The sequence below is a fragment of the Trachurus trachurus genome, assembly GCF_905171665.1.
Source record: "Trachurus trachurus genome assembly, chromosome: 24".
Classification (NCBI taxonomy): domain Eukaryota; kingdom Metazoa; phylum Chordata; class Actinopteri; order Carangiformes; family Carangidae; genus Trachurus; species Trachurus trachurus.
Window position 1 is genome coordinate 5,816,834 of NC_139910.1, and position 22,627 is coordinate 5,839,460.

Here is a 22,627-nt window from a genome sequence, read left to right on the forward strand (position 1 = left end):
ATGATTTCTCTCTTTTTTTCTTTTTTTAATGTTTCTAGGACAAAAACTCGCTGAGTTTTCAAAGCGGTTTGGCAAAATTTTCTGTTTCCAGCACTGGTGGGACTGTCGACCCCAGAGGGCTGCAGCTCCGAAAGAATACAAACTACAGTACTGAATTCACATCAGAGGAACACACACTAACACACACACACACACTAACACACACACACACACACACACACACACACACACACACACACACACACACACACACACACACACACAGTGACCCACTTAAACAGTGGAGAGCAGCTCTGCATAATTTCATGGCAGCTGCATTCACTCCAATCAGCACAGAGCCAGAGGTGCATGAGGACCATGTGAGGCCACAACGCCACCTGGCTGAGCAACACACATCAGCGTTAGCATGCTCCGGGCTGCACGTGTGTGTGTGTGTGTCAATGTGTGTGTGTGTCAATGTGTGTGTGTGTGAGAGAGAGAGAGAGAGAGGAAGGGAGAGTGGATGGGATGTGTGTAAAGTGTGCAGATGGCTGTTCTGTACAAGGCTGTGGGGGAGGGAGATGGATTAAAATAAATGGAACGGGGCAGAGGAGGACAAGGATGAACCCAACATCTGGATCCTCCCCCTCGCCACACACACACACACACACACACACACACACACACACACACACACACACACACACACACACACACACACACACACCTTCATGCATGGAAGCATAATTGTCATGAGGAGCAGCATGCCTATAGACACACACACACAGCCAGATGGATAGAGCCAACCAATCAGCAGCAAACACACACACACACACACCTGCATCAAAACATTTCATACTGGGCTTCACTTCAGATGACAACACACACACACACACACACACACACACACACACACACAGGCGTGATGCGAGTCGTCCTTGTTAGTCTGATTATGGCCGCCGCCTCTCGTCCTGCAGCGAACTCGTGTCACCGCGGCGACGCTTTGACAGATTCACAGACACAAACTCGTCGTCGTTCTGACATGGAAGGTCGGAGCTGCCTCCTGATTGGCTGCTGGGCAGGAAGTGACCTCAGCTCGTCCCTTCGCTTCAGCCTCCAGATTCCTACTACAGCGTGAACATCATCTCGTCTCTGCTCCAGACCGAGAAGTTTAAGGAGAAACAATAAACTGGGCCAACTTTAATTAATTAAACCGACACTGACTCATCATTAACAGCGGGAGTCGTTAAACATTTGATCATATTCTTAATTATCTAACAGGATAATTGGCTCTGAATCCTGAGATAATCATCTCAAAAATTGAGGTTTCATGCTGTCAGAGAAAAGTTTTCTTAAAAAATGTAAGTAAATTAAATTCAGGCTCAGTTTTTCTGAATTAATTAGATTATTATCTTTGAATTCTGGGAAAAGTTAAACAAATCCTCTGTTAAACTGAATTAATTCGATTTATTAGTATTTCAGCATTTTGAGGTGATTAACTTTCTCCACCGAGGGTTTTATGTTTATTTAAGGAAAAAAAACTGATGATCTTAACAATTCTTTATCAAATACCGATTTCATTTTGACAAATAGATAAATTAGTAAACACTAAATATTACAAATGTTAGTTTCATTTTTAAGCCGAGTCTCTTTGCACATTAAAATCTGTTTGTGTTCATACAACAGCCAATCACCAGCTCTGTTAGAACCTGATACAAGCACGCTGCGTTCTGATTGGCTCGCTGAGGCTGATGAGATTTGCATATTCATGGTTTAAAGGGATAGTTCAACATTTTGGCAAATTGGCCCACTTCCATAATCTCTATAGTCATAGCAGTGGGTTTGTTACCTTTAATTGTCGGTGCAAGCTATTTTGAGAACGGCGGAGCAGAGCCGTGAGCTGCTCAGAGCTACGCTACGGAGGCTCATGGGATTTCTTGGTTTCCCTCATCAAACTCATCAAATACACAATCCAACAACTCCACAACGCTCTGGTGGACAAGTTGTGACCTGCACATTCACCACGCTATGAGATAATAACACAACGTTACCAGACAGAGTTGTTTTAGAGGTAAATTCATGCAAAACCGCTGATGCACGTTCCCATTGGGGGGCAGTTTTTCAGCATTTACCTCTAAAACAGTTTGATGAGTTTGATGAGGGAAACCAAGAAATCCCATGAGCCTCCGTAGTGTAGCTCTGAGCAGCTCGCGGCTCTGCTCCGCCGTTCTAAAAATAGCTTGCACCGACAATTAAAGGTAACAAACCTACTGCTATGACTATAGGGATTATGGCAATGGGCCAATTTGCCAAAATGTTGAACTATCCCTTTAAGTACTGTATTGATAAAATTAATTCAACTGGTCCTATAGGAGTCATATAAGCAAGGAAAACACTGTGTTAGAAGAAGAAGATACGAGTTTAAATGCTAAAAACACCTGAAAATGAAGCTTAATTGATTTAAAGTAACATGTTATGATAAGAATATATGATTATGTCCTTTGTACCAATCTGCAGTTATTAATAGAAAGTCTGACTGATCATATCAACATGAGGCCTTTCATCCTCTGTCCTGTCGGTCCTGTTTGATATGAAAGAAGGAAAGAAAGACGAACTACAATAAAACTGGATGTTAAACACCGACGACCTGGAGTTCACGGCCGACATTAAACCTCCTGTAAATAAGCTTCGCTCTAAAAAACCGTCGACCTTCGACCGCGTGAAGTTAAATGAAAATTTAAGATCCTCCATCTTGATACTGATACAAACACTGAGCCGCCTCCTTCCACCTCCTCTCAAATTATCTTCTGTGTGTGTGTGTGTGTGTGTGTGTGTGTGTGTGTGTGTGTGTGTGTGTGTGTGTGTGTGTGTGTGTGTGTGTGTGTGTGTGTGTGTGTGTTAGTAATGGCTGCCTTCAGGGACAAGCGAAGGCATGTTCATTACTGGCTATACACACACACGCAGAGAGATAAACAATTTAAATGTAAATGTCAGTGGGGGGAAGACAATAAGTCCAGACAGAATACTAATGAGTATAACAGCTCTGTGTGTGCGCGTGTGTGTGTGCGTGCGTGTGCGTGCGCGTGTGTGCGCGTGTGTGTGTGTGTGTGTGTGTGTGTGTGTGTGTGTGTGTGTGTACTGAGAGCAAGATGAAAAATACAACATAAGCTGGTAGCAGAGGACGCAAAACATTTGTCTGTCATCTCTTTCCTACTGTACCACTAAACACACGTCGTCTGTGAAACACACACACACCTTTGTAAGATAATGACTGTCAACATCACACACACACACACACACACACACACACCTACACACACACACACACACACACACACACACACACACACACACACACACACACACACACACACACACACACACACACACACCTGAACCTAAACTATCACGACTAAACACCAAAACTCGGGTATAAGCAGATTTTGAAACATGAGTAAACATAAAAAAAACATCTGTCGACTTTGACTTCCTGTTTGGACTGAGGTCACACAAAGTGATGTCATTCCACGCACTAATGCTTCACGTAAGGCATAAAAACATTACAAAGGGCCCAAAAACTATTTAAAAAAGAACATTTCAATGCACTGTGTGCCTTTGCACTGCTTAAGATTGTTGTGCGACGTCAGACAACTGATTCTCAGCGAAGTCGGGTAGATTTTTTTTCTCCGACTTGAGGTGGTGTTCGATTGCACGTTTTCAAGTCGGAGGTCGGAAAGATCTGAATTCTGACATGTCGCGAACGCAACATAATAGAGCACACACACACACGCCCAGGTGAGAAAGAGTGAGCCGACTACGACAGAGTATTAGGGCCACATTGAGGAAAAACAACACAAAGCACAGACTTCGAGAAAAAAGTCGTAAATGTACGAGAATAAAGTCGTAAATGTACGAGAATAGAGTTGTAAATTTCCTACAAGAAAAAAGTCATAACATTATGAGAATAAAGTCGTAAATTTACGACTTCATTCTCAAAGTTTGTGATTTTTTTATTTGTCAAAGTGGCCCTAATACTCCGTCGTAGCCGACAGCCGCCCTACAAGTGGATAAAACATCACAGCCTTCGAGTGTTTTTAAAACTTATTTCAAGGCTGTAGCTCATTTTTTTCCCTCTGTTGTCACTGTGGTTTAGCGGCATTGTGACGGACAGGTGACAGGTTTGTGTTTTTGGTTTCTGAAACAACTACAACTACAAGAAAAAATTGCGTAAAATTATCAAAAATATGATAACCGAAGGTTTTGTGTTTACATTAGATACAGTAAACCCCCACATCGCGGTGTTCTCACAGCAGCAGCTCACAACAGGTCGCTTTGAACTCTAGTTGAAACAGGACTAAAGAAACAAATCTTACATTTTTCTTGCCTTTTAATTAAAAAAAAACTGTATATGTAACAGTATTGATAAAGAACTGGATGCATAAAGATGATTGATATGATGATATGACAGTATCATCATCACCTTGGGATCCCTCACTGGCTTCCCACCAATGAAAACTACCCAAAGTTAAAAAAGAAAAAAAAAAAGAAAAAAAGAATCAACATCATCCTTTTTCTCTTTTAGTTTTCAAACCTCCCTGTGGTGAACTTTTATCTCAAACGGTTCAGACCTGCAGTGGCTGGAAATATTAAAAAAGTATGAAATGGAAAATGGCGACATAAAACATACGAAGGATAAATAATTTCCCAAACACATTGAAAAGAGAGAGAGAGAGATAGAAAATGAATACCTCAACAACATTCATTAATATTCCACTATACACTTATCTTGTCCTACACACACACACACACACACACACACACACACACACACACACACACACACATCGTTGTGTACATACAGCAGCATTTTTCTGGAGAGTAATTATTTCAAGCGGCGCTCCTTTGAAACGCCGGCTCTCGTGGTCGCCTTCATCTCACTGGGAACGATAACAACGCTTCTTGTTGATTAATTGAATTCATATTCTTTTGTGAGGTCGAACGCAACTCTACGTGTGTGCGTAAATGTGTGTATATGTGTGTGTGTGTGTGTGTGTGTGTGTGTATGTGTCAAGACGTATTGTACTTCCACAGCATTGTTTAACCTTGCATTAGCATTTTAACCAGACTAAACTTAAGGATGTGCAACTAAACAAAAACATCGACAACAACCTGCCATATGATAATTAAAAAAAATAACACTGTCGCTTCAATAGAGTAAGTAATTTTTGCAGAATTATGTTTGTTTCAACTACACACACACACACACACACACACACATACACATGAAAAAACAGTTTGTGACTGTTTGTACTGGCAACTAATTTCCTTGTATTTGGCAGTAAAGAGCAGTGAAAGAGGTTAGAAAGCACTTCAGGACACTTCACATCAAACAGAGAACCACTTCATTTTAGGCCTACTGTGTGTGTCAATGTGTGTGTGTGTGTGTGTGTCCATGTGTGTGTGTATTCGTGTGTGTGTGTGTCTATGACTAACCAGCCTGCCTCCCAGACTCTTCTCCAGCTCCCTAAATCCTGTCACAATAATAAGCCTGATCACAGAACAGGCCTTTATCCATGGTGACATCTGTGGCACACACACACATATACACACAGATATATACACACACACACACACACACACACACACACACACACACACACACACACACACACACACACACACACACACACACACACACACACACACACACACACACACACACATTAGTGCTGCTCTATTTCAGCTCGGGCCTACATGTGTGTGTGTGTGTGAAGGCAGGCACAGTCACTGCTGCTCCAGAATCGGCCAATCAGCGCTCGCTGTTCTCTCGTTTCATGTTTCATGTGTCGTTTCATCACTTTTTAATTCTCTGTAGCGAAACCACGGCAACAAAAAAGAAAAAGAAGACGAAGAAAGTGAATTTGAAACACAAGATCAGTGTTTTTTTGTTTTTTTGGGGGGAGGGAGGGGGGTTGGATTCTGTGACTTCGTGACATGGTACAGATTGTAGATTGTAGATTGTAGATTTAGGCCTAAAGAAGAAGGACGAGGTGGCGTTCGCTGAGTCACTTCCTGTTTGGAGATAAAACCCCCGGAGACGAAGTGAAGTTTCTCCACATCACACTGAGCTCAGAGTGAAGAACGACACGCTGAGTCAGGCTCCTGCAGCTCAGGCCTCATGTTGGTCCGTCTCTCATCATCTATTTTTAGATTTTTAGCTGAAGAGCTTCATCCAGAAACAACGGCTGTGACTGACTGACTGACTGACTGACTGAGTGACAGAGTTACGTCATTGGTCGGTGCAGCGATGGACTGCTCCCATTGGACGTCGCTTTTTCAAAATGATCTGATGTAGAGCTGCATGATATTAAAAAAAACACATATTATGATGATATGAGCAGATACTGAGTCAGTTTAGCGGGATTTTCTTTCTTTTTTCTTTACTTTTTCTTTGTTTTCTTTTAGTAACATACACATGTTTGTTCATTAAGTAAAACAGCGGAGTCAAACATAAGCACATCATACATTAAATATACTGTAAGGATGCTTCTTGGGAAAGGGAAAAAAACATTTCTTAATAAAGGGTTCGGCCTTATTTTTGTGGTCTAGATGAAATCAGGTCTTACAGTTGACACGTAGCTGAGCCAATTTAGTTTAGCGTCATTTTTACTTATAAAAAAAATCTAAATGGATATTTTTTGGGGTCAAACGTGTCTCAAAAAGTCTTGAGAATATGATTTGTTGTTGAGGATGACACAAAAATTATATAAAAAAAATATTATAATATAATTATAATGATGTTATTTTATCAAACTGCAGCTGCTGTGATTTGGCCATATTGTTATTTCACATCACTAATCTGGTGCAAACGTTTTCTGTTACATCATCAGACCGGTTCAGCTTGGAGTGACTTTTAGGTCGAACTTTAGCTACTTTCCCACAAACAAGAAGAAAATTACACTTCTAATCAATAAGTAAAAAGTAATTTACTTCCTGTTTCTGTCCTTGCATATAGCCTATAATAAGGTTTGACGCTTTTTACTGTCATTGTATTTTGAATTATTGTTTTAAATTACATCATCTTGGGTTTGTGTGAGGAAATCATTATGATGAGCCGCATTTTTCAACATTTGCTGACGTTTAATGGACAAATATCAGCGACTGATCAGCCAGTTAATCCATTATGGAAATTGCTGGATGCATATGTACGCGCTTTATATTCATAATAACCCAGCCAGTGGTTGTCAGGAGTTTTTCCAATTACATTATAGTTGTTGAAGCTGTGATGTGAATATTAAAGAGGACCGACAGACCAGGACCAGGACCGGGACCGGGACCACCAGGGTCTCCGAGCTCCAACCTGGGCTGAACGTACAGGACCCCCCCCTCCCCCCTCCCCCCCAAACTCCCCTTCTCCTTCCCCCTGGAGCTGCAGACCTGACAGTGATAAATGAACACTGCAGCTAATGTCTGGCTGGGGGAGATTGGAGAGTCTGCGCACACGCACACGCACAGAAAAGATTGCCTCAACTGCACTGCAATTAAATCTACAAAGTAACCTCCTCCCCCCACCCTCTCCTCCTCCTCCTCCTCCTGTCTCTCTCTCTCTCTCTGATTGCCTGGTTTCTTCATCCTCCTCCTGCCTCCCCCCTTTTCTTATCATCTTCCCTTTACATCTCCCTCCTCCTCCTCCCATCCCTCTCTCCATCTATTTCTCCCTGCTACAGTATCTCCCTCTCTCTCCTTCTCTCTCTCAATCAGCTGCTCTGATTGCCATCGTCATTTTTATTACTGCCCATCATTACAGCCATCAGCGTTATCCTTACTGTTCTCACACTCACACACACACACACACACACACACACACACACACACACACACACACACACACACACACACACACACACACACACACACACACACACACACACACACACACACACACACACACACACACACACACACACTCACACACACACACAAGTCGTCTCGAGGCAGCTGCGTCTTCGCTGCACAAATCAAATACATGCATGTTGTCGTAAAAATACAGAGCGTTTTATAAGACGCAGGCGTCACAGACAGAAGGTTGTGCCTTAAAGATGAGGAGTTAACACTGTTAACACCATGAGATTTAAATCTTAGAGGTGAAACAATGAGTTAATTAATCAATTTGTCCATCAACAGCAACTATTTTGTAGATTTCGAGGAAAAAATGCGCAAAATTCACAGGTTTCAGCTTCTCAAATATGTAAAATGCACCAAAATTTGCAGCTTATTTACATTTCAACTCATAACAATCTGAATATCTTTGTGTTTCAAATGGTTGCTCTCACAAATAAAAAATAAAGGAATTGGACTTAATGATCACTCATTTATAGGTTTATAGATGCATTTAGGAGCAAAGTATGATTCAACATTAAGGGGGAACTATGCAAGTCCAGTTGCTTTTTCACTGTTTTGGTCGCCTTTTTCTCTATAGAGCTCCCCCTACAGGTTCGGAGTGCATATTTGTTTTCAACGGAGCTGGCGAGAAATCAATCCATGCAGCGGTGGATAACGTTATTTATCATCTACCATGTTACCATGTGTATATCTGTGTAGTCTTATCTGTCATAAACAAGAGATTACGGGTTACGGGGCGCGTTACGTTTGTGTGGCGGTGCCGCAGAGACGAGAGCTGGGACACCGGGTCGGAGGCTCTGATCTTACAAGGTTGGTTTTCAGCCAAGAGACGCTGCGAGGAAGACAGAGAGCCTCCATTCTCCCTGGAACTAGTTACAAGTCATTTATTTAACCAGAACTAGGACTGAAAATGGTGAAAATGTAGCCGAGTTAAGGTGAAAATCCTGTATAGTTCCTCTTTAAATCAACTCATCTTAAACTGTCCCTGGAATAAAAAGTGAATTGTCTTAAACTACATTATTATTAGTAGTAATAGTAGTAGTTGTAGCAGTAGTAGTCATATTAGCTTCATAAAACTCTATTTCATCTTAAAATACTTCAAGATTAATGAGTTCTTTCAGAAAAGTAATTTTTTAATGACGCTAATGTGACTGTAAGAAAACGCTGCTAGAAACCCTGAGTGTGAGTGTGTGTGTGTGTGTGTGTGCGTTCCCTGAGGGTTTGACTCGATCAATCACTCAGAGCCATTAACAGTGAGCCAGTGTGTGGTCTGTGGGAGGGGGGTGAGGGGTGAGGGAGGTGATGGGTGGGGGGTTGAGGGGGGGGCAGGCAGGAAACAGTACTTAATGCACTTTGCTCTCAGAAGATGGCGGTGGACTGATTGGAGCCTTTCAGACGTGGGATCTGTGAAATTACTGGGTACGACTGTAGAGAAGTGAAGAGAGGCCTCACACACACACACACACACACACACACACACACAGACTGAGCTGGATGTCGTTGTCATGGTGAAGCGCTGTGTATGTGTACAGCTGTGATGCTAAGCTAACGTGAAGTGTTTATCACAGGTTTATATTCGTGATTCTTTTGCAAACGTCTCGTGTGTTTAAAGGTATAATGTGTAGGAATTCTTGATGTTGCATTCACCTGAAATCGGGCGGATGTCAGACAGACAACAGACGCTGCATGTAACAGGATAAACAAGCGTCTATGTAAACAAGTGGTCCGCCAGCACGAGGCAAAACAATACAGGCGTGACAATATGTTGTCATGGTGATGTGGTATTGTTTTACCGTCTTTCTCTGGTGGAGTAAAATGACATCCGGTTGGTTTGCCGACGGCCGTCTGCCTGACTGCACCTGAATGCAACACCGGTGCCTCCGTCCTTCCTCACACTACACAGTGGTGACAGTTTTAACAGGCCGAGCCCACAGCTCTGCTGAGTTTCCATGGTTACCTACGGTTACCACGCTGTCACTGAACGTAAAAAATGGCGATGCAACATGGCCGCCTCGGTTCGGTGCGTTGCCCACTTATGTATTTGTAACGACTTGTAACAACTCATTCTAAGGTACCAGAAAGCTTTCATTTGTATGCGGGTGTGATTCCACTTTGGTGAAATACGTATTTATGAAAGCAATATTAGATTTTTGCTAATAAAAAGCCAAATAAGTTACACACTGGGGCTTTAAAGCTGAAACTGAGCAGAAATGTTGTTTGGTTTTATTTTAAATAAAATAAAATCAGACTGAGAGAGACGAGGAAAAAAATAACGATGATAAATTGTTATTAATAACAGTCGGCTGGCTTAATTAAATCAGTGAGAGTGGCAGGTCACTGTCACGTACCTGCAGAGAGGCTCCAACCAACAACAACAACAACGACAACGACGCTCACACTGGAGCTGCCAAATAAATGTCACTATATGCAGATTTGTTAATGTGAAGCTGCGTGAATCTCATTAATATCTTTTTTTCCTCCTCTCTCTTCCTCATTAATCATACAGCTGCTGCGGGAAAAAAAAAAAAAACACATGTTAGCGAAAACGGCTCTTTAAGCAGAAACATTAACATTTTGTACAGAGCGGTGTTGTCAGCCCACCTGATGGATTTACTCTGGGTTGGTTGGTGACAGGAAATGTGCCGTGAAAACCAAAACAAAAAAAACAAAAAAACCACACACACATAATAGAGAACCAAAGTGAAAAAGGTACAAACCTCATTCAAAACCTCATTGACATTTAGAACAAAACTGAAAACGCTGCTTCAGAGCAGACGTTTCCATCCGGACGACACCAGGCTCACATCAAATATTATTTTTTTTTTCTATCTTCCTAAAATGATCTAATATATTTTTTTATTCATTATTAATGTCAAATTTAACCAATAACAAACACAAGCTCCCATAATCCTTAGAGGTTCATAAGCTGAGCTGCTTCATCTCTGGTTTCTGTCGCACTCGGCTCATATTTTTCACCCCATCCTCATCAACTATTTCTAACAATAACTGATTCATCTTCTCCCAAATCAATGATTAATTAATAAAATGTTAACTCATTAAGTGCCGCGCTCTTTTCAAAAGGTTTAGTCAAGTGTACCGGCAATTTAGACCATTTTTGACGATTTTTGTAGAGCCACAGCGTATTCTATATTATTGCCACCAACACATACTCTCATCCTCTCATACACATACTGGCTCATTTGAAAGGTGAAACTTTCTGCTTCAAATGGCCACAAACCGTTTGTTTCTACGTGCCTCCGTTCCTGAGAAAACTCAAGCTAAACATGGCCGGGTTTCACTAAAATCCCTGCTTTTTTTCTAGAAAAGTCCCCAAATTCACACATAAGGGCCGCGTTTCCCAGATTTGTTAAGAAGCTCTTAGCGCTAAGATCTTCTTTGGAGCGCTCTTAAGAGCGCTGTGAAAGAAGAACGTGTTTCCCAGAGTCGCTCTTAGCCTAAGAAGATCTTTCACTAAGAAGGAAATGTAAGATCGAGCGGACCCACTCTTACGAGTCTTCTTAGCGACCAACGCTCACGTTTTCAAGGCAAATCAATATCACACTAAGCAAGATATTAAACAGTGCACATCGTATGTTTAAAACATTAAATTATGTGCCGAAATAAAAAATAAAGAGATAAAAAAAAAAAAAATAAGAACAATAATAAACTAAATATGAGGAATAACATGTGCTCTGCACATCAGGCACACAAATAAAATTAATCATCATCATTCATCATAACTTTTTACGCACACATCCACGTCCCACGTCTGCATGAACATCAAAAACAACCGTTCTTAAATCAACCCCTAGTGTCGCTGTTTCATCGTGTTTTTACACAGTGGGCAGCTTCTTGGTGTGGTGGGGGCATCGCAAGCAAGGGTCAGTGTCACGGAGTGTGGCAGCCGTGACACTGATCCTCCTGTGCCATGTTATACTGGCACCAAAAAGACTGTCACGCATTAACACTCCGCTGCCTAAATATATATGTAGCCTATATACATATGTAGCCTTGCATTGATCATTTAATGATGATGAGAAAAGAAAAACGTGTTGATCACCAAAATAATATTTTAGTGGGTGGATTCGAACCCAGACCACGGCAATGCTTCCACTTTCTTTTCCAGAGTTGTCTGGCTGTAAACCAGCCAGCCCCTGCGTTTTTATTTTTTATTTTCACACACATCAATCACATGGTCACGCAGCCGTCTCGGCCGCATCTTTACGCGGCTGTGCCGTGTCATCTATGGCCAGTCCGTCACTGCCCGTGACCAACACGGCAACAACAGTGGAGAAGTTTCTAATCAGGCCCGCGGACACCGGGACCTGTGTTAACCCCATGTTTGGAAATCCCGTCTTCGGTTTATTCATCGCCCGTCGGTGCAGCTGCGCTGCTGTGTGTGATCTATGTGTGTATTAGGTGGCGTGTGATATAATAATCGATTTGCCTGGCATCGATTGATTCAGTTTCAGTACTGTGGTGGTGGACAGCTCCCGTTAAGAGCTTCTTAAGAAGCTTCTTTGGCGTGATCTTAAGAAGGCAGTTAAGAACGCATCTGGGAAACACCCGTATCTTAGCGCTCCTTCTTAGCCGAACCCTTCTTAAGAGCCTTCTTAAGTCCTTAAGAAAGATCGAATCTGGGAAACGCGGCCAAGGTGTGTTAAAGTGTCTATTTTCATCATTTAAAAAAAAAAGCAAAAAACGTAAAATTACGTTATTGGCACTCAACGCATGGCAATGAAAAACGTAAAATTACGTGGTTGGCACTCAATGAGTTAATGAAACGTCTTCAAATGTCTTGTTTTCATCTGACCAACAGTTAAAACCACAAAGATGTTCAGTTTTTTTTCATAATCTTCCATCATTGTGTGTAATAAACTTTGTCCTGTGTGGAGGTTTGACCTTCAGACTCTTCATCGCCTCAGTGACATCACTCTTCTCCGTCGTCTACTCGTCCTCCACACTCGTCCTGTCGAGGTCATCAGACGCCGTGTAAACAACAGAGAGCCTCGCTGACGGAAACACACACTCATAAACACACACAGACAGTCATTCACTCATTCATTCGTCCGTTTGTTCACTGGCATCCATACTCCGTGTTGTCGTGGTAACTGTAGCTGTGACAAAGGTAGACGGATAAGCGGAGTGAACCTGATAACCCCCGGCACAGTCAGTGAACATGTGGAGGAGACATGATGGACGACATCAGCCTGACCCGGATTCACCTGGTTTCTCTCTGTGTGATTATGTGATTCACCTCAAGTACTTTCTGTTTTTAAAAGAGAAAATTGACTTATTGATATTTTTCAAAACAAGTGTATGAAGCTCAGGCTCGTACGTGTTGCTAATCCTCAACTGGATCAACCACATCTCAGAAGGTCATTGGGTTGGTATCTAATCTCTAAACCAGGGTTTTTCAACCTTGGGGTCGGGACCCCATGTGGGGTCATCTGAAATTCAAATGAGGTCGCCTGAAATGTCAAGTAATTGATTAAAAAATACTGATAACAATGTATTTTTTTTAACTAATTACTTTTCTTTTTAAAATTATGATCAGAAACACCACACACACAATCTTAAACAACTGTATTCTATACTCTCACTTTCTCAAATATAAATCGAGTTCAAATAAAATGCAGCTTGTTAAACTATTTGAGCTAGCGCATCTTGATTGACGACTTGATGGGTTGCCAGATATTTGTGGTGTCAAAATGGGATCACAAACCAAAAAAGGTTGGGAACCACTGCTCTAAACTGTTATTGAGAAACTGTTGTTGACAAAAATGCATTTTGAAAGAGCAGCATCCAATGGGGAGACTCCAATGGCAGAACTATGATCACTCACTAAGTCAGTCAGTCAGTCAGTGACATTTGAGTTTGTGTCCAGCCAAAAACCAGGATTGATATGAATCATTTGATCTATTAAACATGTCTAATACACCACAAGTAACACTATTACTGTGGTCAAGCTACAAACTACTGATCCTATAAATGCCAATTTTCTTTACATTTGTTAGGTTCAACTCTTTCCTCAAGCGAACAGTCTTCACTGGCTGTTGTTTTCAATCAGTTTAAATACAGGAGCAGCTGCTATCATTTCCATTTTTATGATGGTGGTGATTCATTCTTCCATCCATCCATTAATCCTTCAGCTGTCACAAATAATGATAAACGGCTGCACAACGTCTTTGAATTGCTTCATTCATCAGAGTGAAAACACACAGATGTTCAAGTAACAACAACACAAGACCGAGAGTGTCACATCATCACGTCTGAGGAGCTCCGAGTGACAAATGTTTGGTATTTTTCACTAAATACACCTAGGAATTGATAAATAATCAGAATTATCTTTCATCATCTTTCACTGTAAACCAGCCAAAGCTCAGTGGAGGTTGAAGCTTGTTGTAACTTGGCCTGCAGCTGGAGCAGCTGTGGTTTGAGCCTTTGGTGCCAAGAAAATACTTTTTGTTTTATAAATAAAACTTGATTCCTTGAAATCACATATTTTGACTCGTGATTTTCACGTCTGCCTCTGAGGCTTTTTCTACAGATTTTTTCTCTGTCAGAGAGACACGTTCTACAACAGCAGGCCTCAATAATGATGATTTACACCCACACGTACACCTGCTAATTAAGAGAGCAGCACAGGGCAGCTGCTGGATGTCTGAACACATCTGCATTAAGCTGTGATGGAGTTGACATTAACTTCTTCATTAGCTCTTTGTTTTCACTTATTTCCATGTAAAGGAGGCAAAAAGGAGGGAGGCGGGGGTGTAGACTAGAGGGTGGAATAAGATAAAAGACGACTTCTGGTAGAAATGCTCAGGTAACATCAGAGTCACTCAGCTGCTCAGTTAAATAGTAAATAGTATTAATAATTTATGAGTTAATAATGTTTCAAGGCCGGTGACCAATAGGATCTCATGTTACTGCTGTGAAATCAAACAGATGTGTTTGAGATCAGACCAGACTGGAAAGCAGGAGGTTAATTATTTAGAAAAGTTGGATTCAATTACCCACTGAAAACCTGGTAGAAATCCAGACTCTGTGAGAGTATTACTTCTGTTGGATATACAATGAGCCAGACTCAGCTACAAAGACATAGTTATTATGCAAGTCTTTAATATGTAACTTAAACTCTGCTTTTCTTGAACTTTGTGAGAACCTCCCACCACCAACCCCTCCTTTGTCATTGGTGTCAAAGTTTGGACAGTTTGGGAATCTGGGTGCAGAAAACCATTTGGAAGACTATTAGCTGCCTTAGTGGGTTGAAACAAAGTCAATCAGGAAACAATGTGGTGCATTTGAAAGTGGCTGCTTTGGAAATGTGGGTATTTGATGCTTTTCTTTGACTTCACTAACAATTTCTTGAATATTGGCCAAATAAAACAAACTATTGTGAGAATCCACCATGGACTCTAGAAACGTGTTGTGGACATTTTTCACTATTTACAGACAAAGTAATTCACCTAATGATGTAAAAATGACAAGTTAGGTGAAAGAATGATTTAAAATCTTTTTTCTTACAATTCACTTTCAAAACATGCCTATGTATCACTCCTTACAAGGTACGTTATGAAGTATATAACCTACCATTTCTAATTGAAAGCTCCCCAACAGCCACCAATGGGACATCGATATGGTTTCAGTTCAATCAACTTCTTTTCCCAAAGCCAAAAATAAAAACTCTTTTACTAACATACACAAGAAGCTCACATTGGGGCAAACGTTTTCTGCAGTGGAAGATCATCTGAGGAAGTTTCACAACAGCCACTAACTGTGTTATTGTTCTGTCGACTACTGTTTCCATGGTGAAGCGTTAACAAGAAAACTCATGTTTTCCAACCAAAATCCAGAGGTTCTAGTTAACAACAAACCAAGTCGACGGTATAAAGATATTAGAGGTAAAAAAAAAAATGTTTTAAATAAGCGACAGTGACTCCGTTTGTCTTTGTTTAGGCGTCTGGCCTGACCTGGCTCTGCTCGGCTCAGCTCACTTCGGCCTGCTTTGTGTCCTTAAGATCAGTTTCCAGAAACACCACAGATTAACGGAAACACATGCCCACCTTCCACCACCTTTTCCTTTCATCTCCACTACCAATGTTTTGCACTTTCAGTGAAACCTTCCCTGGACACTTGAACCTTCATTCAAGCCATTCAAAGCCCCAACACACACTCATTCACACACACACGCACAGACCTCCACGGTGGCGCGGGCTCGGCCTTCCTCTGGACTCTGGTGGACTCGTTGGAAGCCAAACGTCTGTCCTCGTCCAGCTGTCTCCAGAAAAACAAATAAACACAAAATACAATGCTTCTCTTCTTTGTTGCCATTCAAACCGTAGCTCGGCTCGTGAGACACGGCGGTCCCGGTACATTTGAGTCTCCGAAAACCCGGTCGGGTCCGATCGCTCCAATGCGGAATTTCATTCAAAAGGAGAAAAATCGCTTGTTTTGTTTTGTTTTGTTTCTTCCGCAGCCGAATCTCCGAAGCAGAGTTTTTCCAGTCCGTCAGAAGTACTTTTTTCTCTCTGGTCTTTTTTTTTCGGGAAGGCGAGGCAGCAGAGCTCGTCCCCATCCACCAGCACCACGACCATGCCTGGACATTTTTTGATTTCCTCTGGCGCTGCAGCCTTGAGCCAGACAGACAAAGGAGAGGAAGCCCTGCCAAGTCTCTCCACTCCAGGCATGGCTTTTTCCTCTCCTCCCTGTGCTCCCTCGCTCTCTTTCGTCGTCTCTCTCGACTGTGGCAGCGTTCCCGAGAAGCTTTGGCGATGCTCCAGCATGTCTGCCACGCCGTCTCAACCCTTGCATCCATCCCGATCGTCCTTTTCGCGGTGGGAACCCCCCCCCTACAACAACCCCACCCGTCACTACACACCCTCCTAACCCTTCCACTCCCACATCCTCCTTCCTCCTCCCGGTCCAACCCACTCCACTCCAGCCAAAATGACAAACACACAAAACTAAATCTTAAAGGAAATCCCACAAACATCTGATTCTCTCTTCTGTCTCTTTAACACGGAACCAAACGCCATCGAGTCGCTGTCCCCAACCCCGTCTTCCCCACACAACCCGTACACTTACTCCTTGTTTTATTCATCTTTCTCTTTATGATGTTAAAGGGCAGTGTGTGTATGTGTGTGTGTGTGTGTGTGCGCGTGTGTGTGTGTGTGTGTGTGTGTGTGTTTCTGAGTGCAGAAGTGTGTGTGTGTTGGGTCTTTTGTTCACTGCCAGTGCAGATCTATTCATCATGTGCCAAGACTCAGTGCCCTCACTTGTAGTGAAGAGGGTCCAGGTTGGTGCCAACGGCCCCGACTGCCAACTTAGTGCTGCTTTCTGTCTGTTTGCACACACACACACATCACTCCGACTACCACACACACACACACAATTCTGTCTTCACTATTTACATGTTCAGAGTGACAGTTTAACAACGAATACATACAATCAACAGATGTATGGATCATAAGTCGACCATACGATTAAATGTTGCTCTTCTTACCAGTCTGCACTAGAAATAAACTTATTATTAATATTTGTTTAATGTAAAACCAGCAAAAATTGGGAATATTTTGATCTTGAAAATGAAAATGAGGTTGTGTGTTGGCTGTGTCATAATAAACTGCCACATAATGACTCGTACCGGAGCGACGCCTCACCACATTCAGCACAGACAGGTCCATGTTAACCTCTACAATGAGAAGGTTTCACACTTTGACTGATAGAGTATCCTCTGTAGGCCAAAGTGCGTCATTTTGGTCATGGTCTACAATGACCTTCATAGACCATGTTCTCTGACGGATGTGGCCCCTGAGGTTGGATGTAACTACCGTTGACCCAAGACTAGTGGTGCAACGGATCATTGTTGGTTTGTAATGTGAAAGAGATGTGTACAATTTGTGTATCATTTGTTCTTTCTATTTTCAATTGGCAATCAAAACTCAAAAAATTAAAAAGTGATAGGTTATTCTGTTGTTTGCTTTTTTTTTAAAATCTCACACAAAAAACGATAAAATACTTGGTTTTTCATATATCAATTTTAGGCTCGGATCAAAAATACGAAAAAGGAGAAACGGGCCAAAGGACTGAATTTGATTTTAATATTTAATCGACCGTTCACTAAGCCCTGCCCTTCTTGGTAACTGTTACTACGTATTTCTGTCAAACTTTCACTCCCAGCTTTATGCACCTAGCATGTTGTTTGGTTAATTTGTGTAGTACTGACTACTTTTTATCCTTGACTCAAAACCGTGATCGGATTCGTGAGGTTATTGATCCGCTGCACCGCTACCCCAGACACTGATCTTTGTGAGGAGTTGTCTGATAAAATGCAGAACATCAAAACATCACTGAGTTTGATTGTTTTTATGTAATTAGGCACTGTGACCCTGATTAAAATTGTGTTCAGTTATTGTTATTTTCCGATTCTTTTCTCTAAATTGAAATTTCCCTTTAAATAACGGGAAAATTAGTCGTTTGGATGAATAATGGTATGGAAAGTTGAAAACGTCTTTTGACCCAATATAACCATAATATGTCTTTTAATAAAAAAGTGCTTCTGCTAATGATCAAAGTTATTGAAAATCTTTGTGAAAAGTTGTCTAATAAAATGCAGAACATCATAACATCATTGAGTTTGATTGTTTTAGGTATAAATTTTCCATTGTGGGACTCTGTGCCAGAGGAAGGTGATGTGATGCATTCAGAATCTCGTTTTCCCTCAAACAGCAGACGAGGCAAAGCAAACATTTCAGAGAACAGATACCAAAAAAAAAAAACTGCTGCTGACAAAACAAACTAACTGGCATGAAGGACAATCAGATGAGATCTGAGTAGAGTCAAAACATCCGGGTAAGAAACTACGCCTCCATTTCTCATAAACTGCTACTTCCTTCTTTGACAAAAAGTAAAAAAAACTAACACTCCTGAATTCACTGCACTGAGTTCCTTTGTGTCAGATAATGGACTTAAAATGTAACAATGCAGCCAAGACCCCTTCAGTTTCTCTGCTCCTCTATTTTCTTCTTAATTTCCTTATTTAATCTATTCATCTGTATGCCCTTTGTTTCCATTTATATTGTCTTTTAGATGCATTTTTAATGTCTTCTTAATGTGTCACTCTTAATGTGTTTCTGTGCCTCTGCAAAACACTTCAAACCGCCTTGTTTTTATTGTCTGTTAAATGAAATTTTAATATCTTCTTAATGTCTTACTTGTAATGTATTTATCCCTCAGTTAAAAAGAAAAATGGTGCCACATAAATAAACGTCCTGCTTCACAGCAGGACAAGCCAGACCAGTTGAGTTTCAGCCTGGCTGCAAAGTCAACTCCACACTACAGGGCATGTTGGGATATGAATGTAATATACACAAAAAAACACTGTGAAATATAGATTTCTTAACTTTTAGTGTGAGGTTTAAACTTGCTTGATGACCTACATAACAAAATTTGATAAACAATATAATCACCGTGCTGGTTTGTGCTGAGATAAACATCTTTGTTCTCTTTCCCACAGTGATCTTATCTGTATTCAAGAGTTATGAAAGGAGTGAATTTATATGAATATTAAATACTTCATTTTATAGTTTACTGACAGACTTAATGTGGATAAATGAGAGTGTTTCTGTTGACTCAGCAGATGCTAGTGTTGAGGTTTAAGGTTGTTCTGGTAACAGCAGCAGCCTCCTGTTGTGTTGTATTTGATGTCCAAGTGCTATTTTACATTAGTAAATTATGATGTACATTTGGGATCAATAACGTATCACTAAGTCAAAGTCTAAATAAATAAATGTATCATAAGTTTATAGGACCAGACCGAGTATAAAGGGTGACATATGTGATGCATTAAAACTAATTTCTTGTAGGTTTACTTACCGTACATGTGGGCTTTTACCAGGGTTTTTATATTTTCTGCACATAAACATAAATATTCAACTTTTCTGTTCAGTCAATGCTAATGTGGATAAATGAGAGCATTTCTGTTTACTCAGCAGAGTTGAGGTAAAAGTTATTCTAAACAGGAGCAGCAACCTCTTGTGTTGTATTTTATGTGAAAATGCTATTTGCATTGGTAAATTAAATAAAGTTGTATTACTATAAGTTGATATGACCAGACCAAGTATAAAGAGTGACATGTGCAATGCATTAAAACTCATTTCTTATAAGTTTACTTACCGTACATGTGGGCTTTCACCAGGGTTTTTATATTTTCTGCATATAAACATCAATATTCAACTTTTTTGTTCAGTCAGTGCTAACGGCTAATTTAATGTGGATAAATGAGAGCGTTTCTGTTTACTCAGCAGGTACTAGAGTTGAGGTTCAAGTTATTCTATGCAGCAGTCACCTGTGGTGTTATTTTTCATGTGAAAGTGCTATTAAAATTGTATTATAAGTTTATATGGCCAGACCAAGTATTAAGAGTGACATATGTAATGCATTAAAGCTCATTTCTTGTAAGATTACTTACCGTATATGTGGGCTTTTACCAGGGTTTTTACATTTTCTGCATACCGGTATAAACATCAATATTCAACTTTTCTGTTCTGTTGGTGCTAACTACTAAATTAATGCAATAATAATAACAGAGAGTGTTTCTGTTGACTCAGCAGGTACCAGAGTTGAGGTAAGTTATTCTAGTAACAGCAGCAGCCACCTGTTGAGTTGTATTTTATGTGAAAGTGCTATTTTGCATTGGAAAATTAAATAAAGTTGTATTATACAAGTTTATATGACCAGACGATGTATAATGAGTGACGTATTAAACACATAAAAACTAATTTCTTGCAAGTTACCGTGATGTTCACGTGGGGTTTTACATTTTCTGCATAATATCAATATTCAAACTTTTCAGTTCAGTTGGTGCTAACGGCTAATTTAACCGTTTTACGTAATTACATGATGTGTTTTTACGTAATTACCTGTTTAGAAACTGAACCTGTTTCCCGTCGTGTGAGGAAGTAAAGTAACGCTGAGTGTAAAGAGACACACAAACAAACACATAGAGGACACTAAAATAAAGCAGTAAACTCTTAAACTAAACTTATTGGCACCGTGAACTCCTTCTAAGTTAGCTGCAGCAGCTAGCATGCTAACGCTACCTTCAGGGTTTCTTACCGGACACTTGGAGGCTCTCGGTCCGACCGGGCAGCGCTGTCTCGGGACTCGGCATCTGTGCCTTGGACGCCATCTCTCCCATTCTACTGTTGACGAAGTGTCGCCAGACCAAGCGCAGCCTGGAGGAGGAGGAGACCATTGAAGCTACGGCGGAACCGATAGATCCACTCCCACCGCCGCTGCTGCTGCTGTAGGTCGGCTACGTAACGGCCGCATGGGCTGACGTAAACACTTAGGTAAACACGGGCGTGACGTCACGGCTCGCACGTTACGTTACACAACAGTGAATAAACAAGAAGAAGAAGAACACAACTTTTTTAGAAAACTATGAAAAGGTATTTATTGTACTTCCTGACATTTAATGGAATTTGTTAACAGTGATTATTACACACCTATGTATTGACATGACAATATTTATTTATTTTTATTTTGTTTCTGTTTGTTTAATTTTCTTCATTTTCTACTTATTTGAATGAGATCCTTGCTGTATTTATTTATTCTATCCATTGTCTTTCTGAATATGAAACAGCTCTCGTGTTGTGTTATGTGTCAGTGTTTGACACTTTTTGTACACTTTGAACACTTAAATAAAGAGGGGAAAAAGAAAAAAAAAAAAAAAAAACAGTGAATAAACAAAACGGCATGACTAAATATAACACCTGTTACATACTTACTGTTATACTTTATATAATCTCTGCACAATTTGCTGCGATGCTTGGTTCTAATGACTTTGACAATTTAATAATTGATACATTAATATGTAATCTGTATGTAGCCTACTGTCTAGAGCTAAACTTCAGCTCTGTATAGGCTACTACCTACTGCTGTAACATGTTATGTCAAAATGTCATAAGTAAAAGGATGTTATGTCAAAATGTAAAAAAGCAAAAGAAAAGATTATGATAAAGATTTTTATTCTGTGGGTAATGGGGGCGGGACTAGATAAAGCTTTTGCTTCTCCCGCTTTCCCTTTCGGCCATGTGTATTGTATTACTTGAACTAAGATGAAGTGTGATGATGATGATTTAAATTGACATGCCCGAAATAAACAAATTGATTGATTGATTGATTAATTGTTTATTTTAATGTTTAATTGACGTCACATGTTAGCCGGATTTGTCAGATCACCCCATTATTTATGCAGAAAGTTTGTGTCTTCACTTTGAAAATGTTTACTGGCACTAATTTATGAAATAATTTAAAATTGTGCGACTTTCCAATGGATCTCGGTGTTGTTGCACCAGTGCTTTGTAAGTATTAGGAACTTTAAAAGCAAATTATTCTTAAAAAATAAAGAACAACTAGTTAGTATTTGCTAATTAACTTGAGGCAAAGTGCAGTAAACTCAACATTACTATTGATCAACAGTAGGCTACACAGTGCACCTGCTTTATAGCATAATATAACATATACGTAACATTACATAACAAAGGTCAAAGGTTATTTCTATAACATATATATTTTTTTAAAAACAGTCAAGATCAACCAAAGTGCTTTACAATAGTAACTGTAAGGCAATACTTTACATCTAACATAACATAACATAACATACAGTATGTATTCTGTCTCTTCGTATTATCCAAGCCTGACTTACAGTATCACAGGTTGTTGAGCTTTAGGACGTCTC

The 22,627-nt window shown here is 40.5% G+C and overlaps 1 protein-coding gene across 1 annotated transcript in view; it reads right to left on the reverse strand.

Annotated features, from left to right (window-relative positions):
* Positions 1–21,195, reverse strand: part of msraa (methionine sulfoxide reductase Aa) — a 42,343-nt gene extending 21,148 nt beyond the window's left edge. The window contains exon 1 of the mRNA XM_084001267.1: positions 21,001–21,195. Within this exon, the coding sequence (XP_083857393.1) occupies positions 21,001–21,139 (139 nt within the window). The 5' untranslated portion in view covers positions 21,140–21,195. The remainder of the gene's footprint in view (positions 1–21,000) is intronic.
* Positions 21,196–22,627: the final 1,432 nt, after the last annotated feature.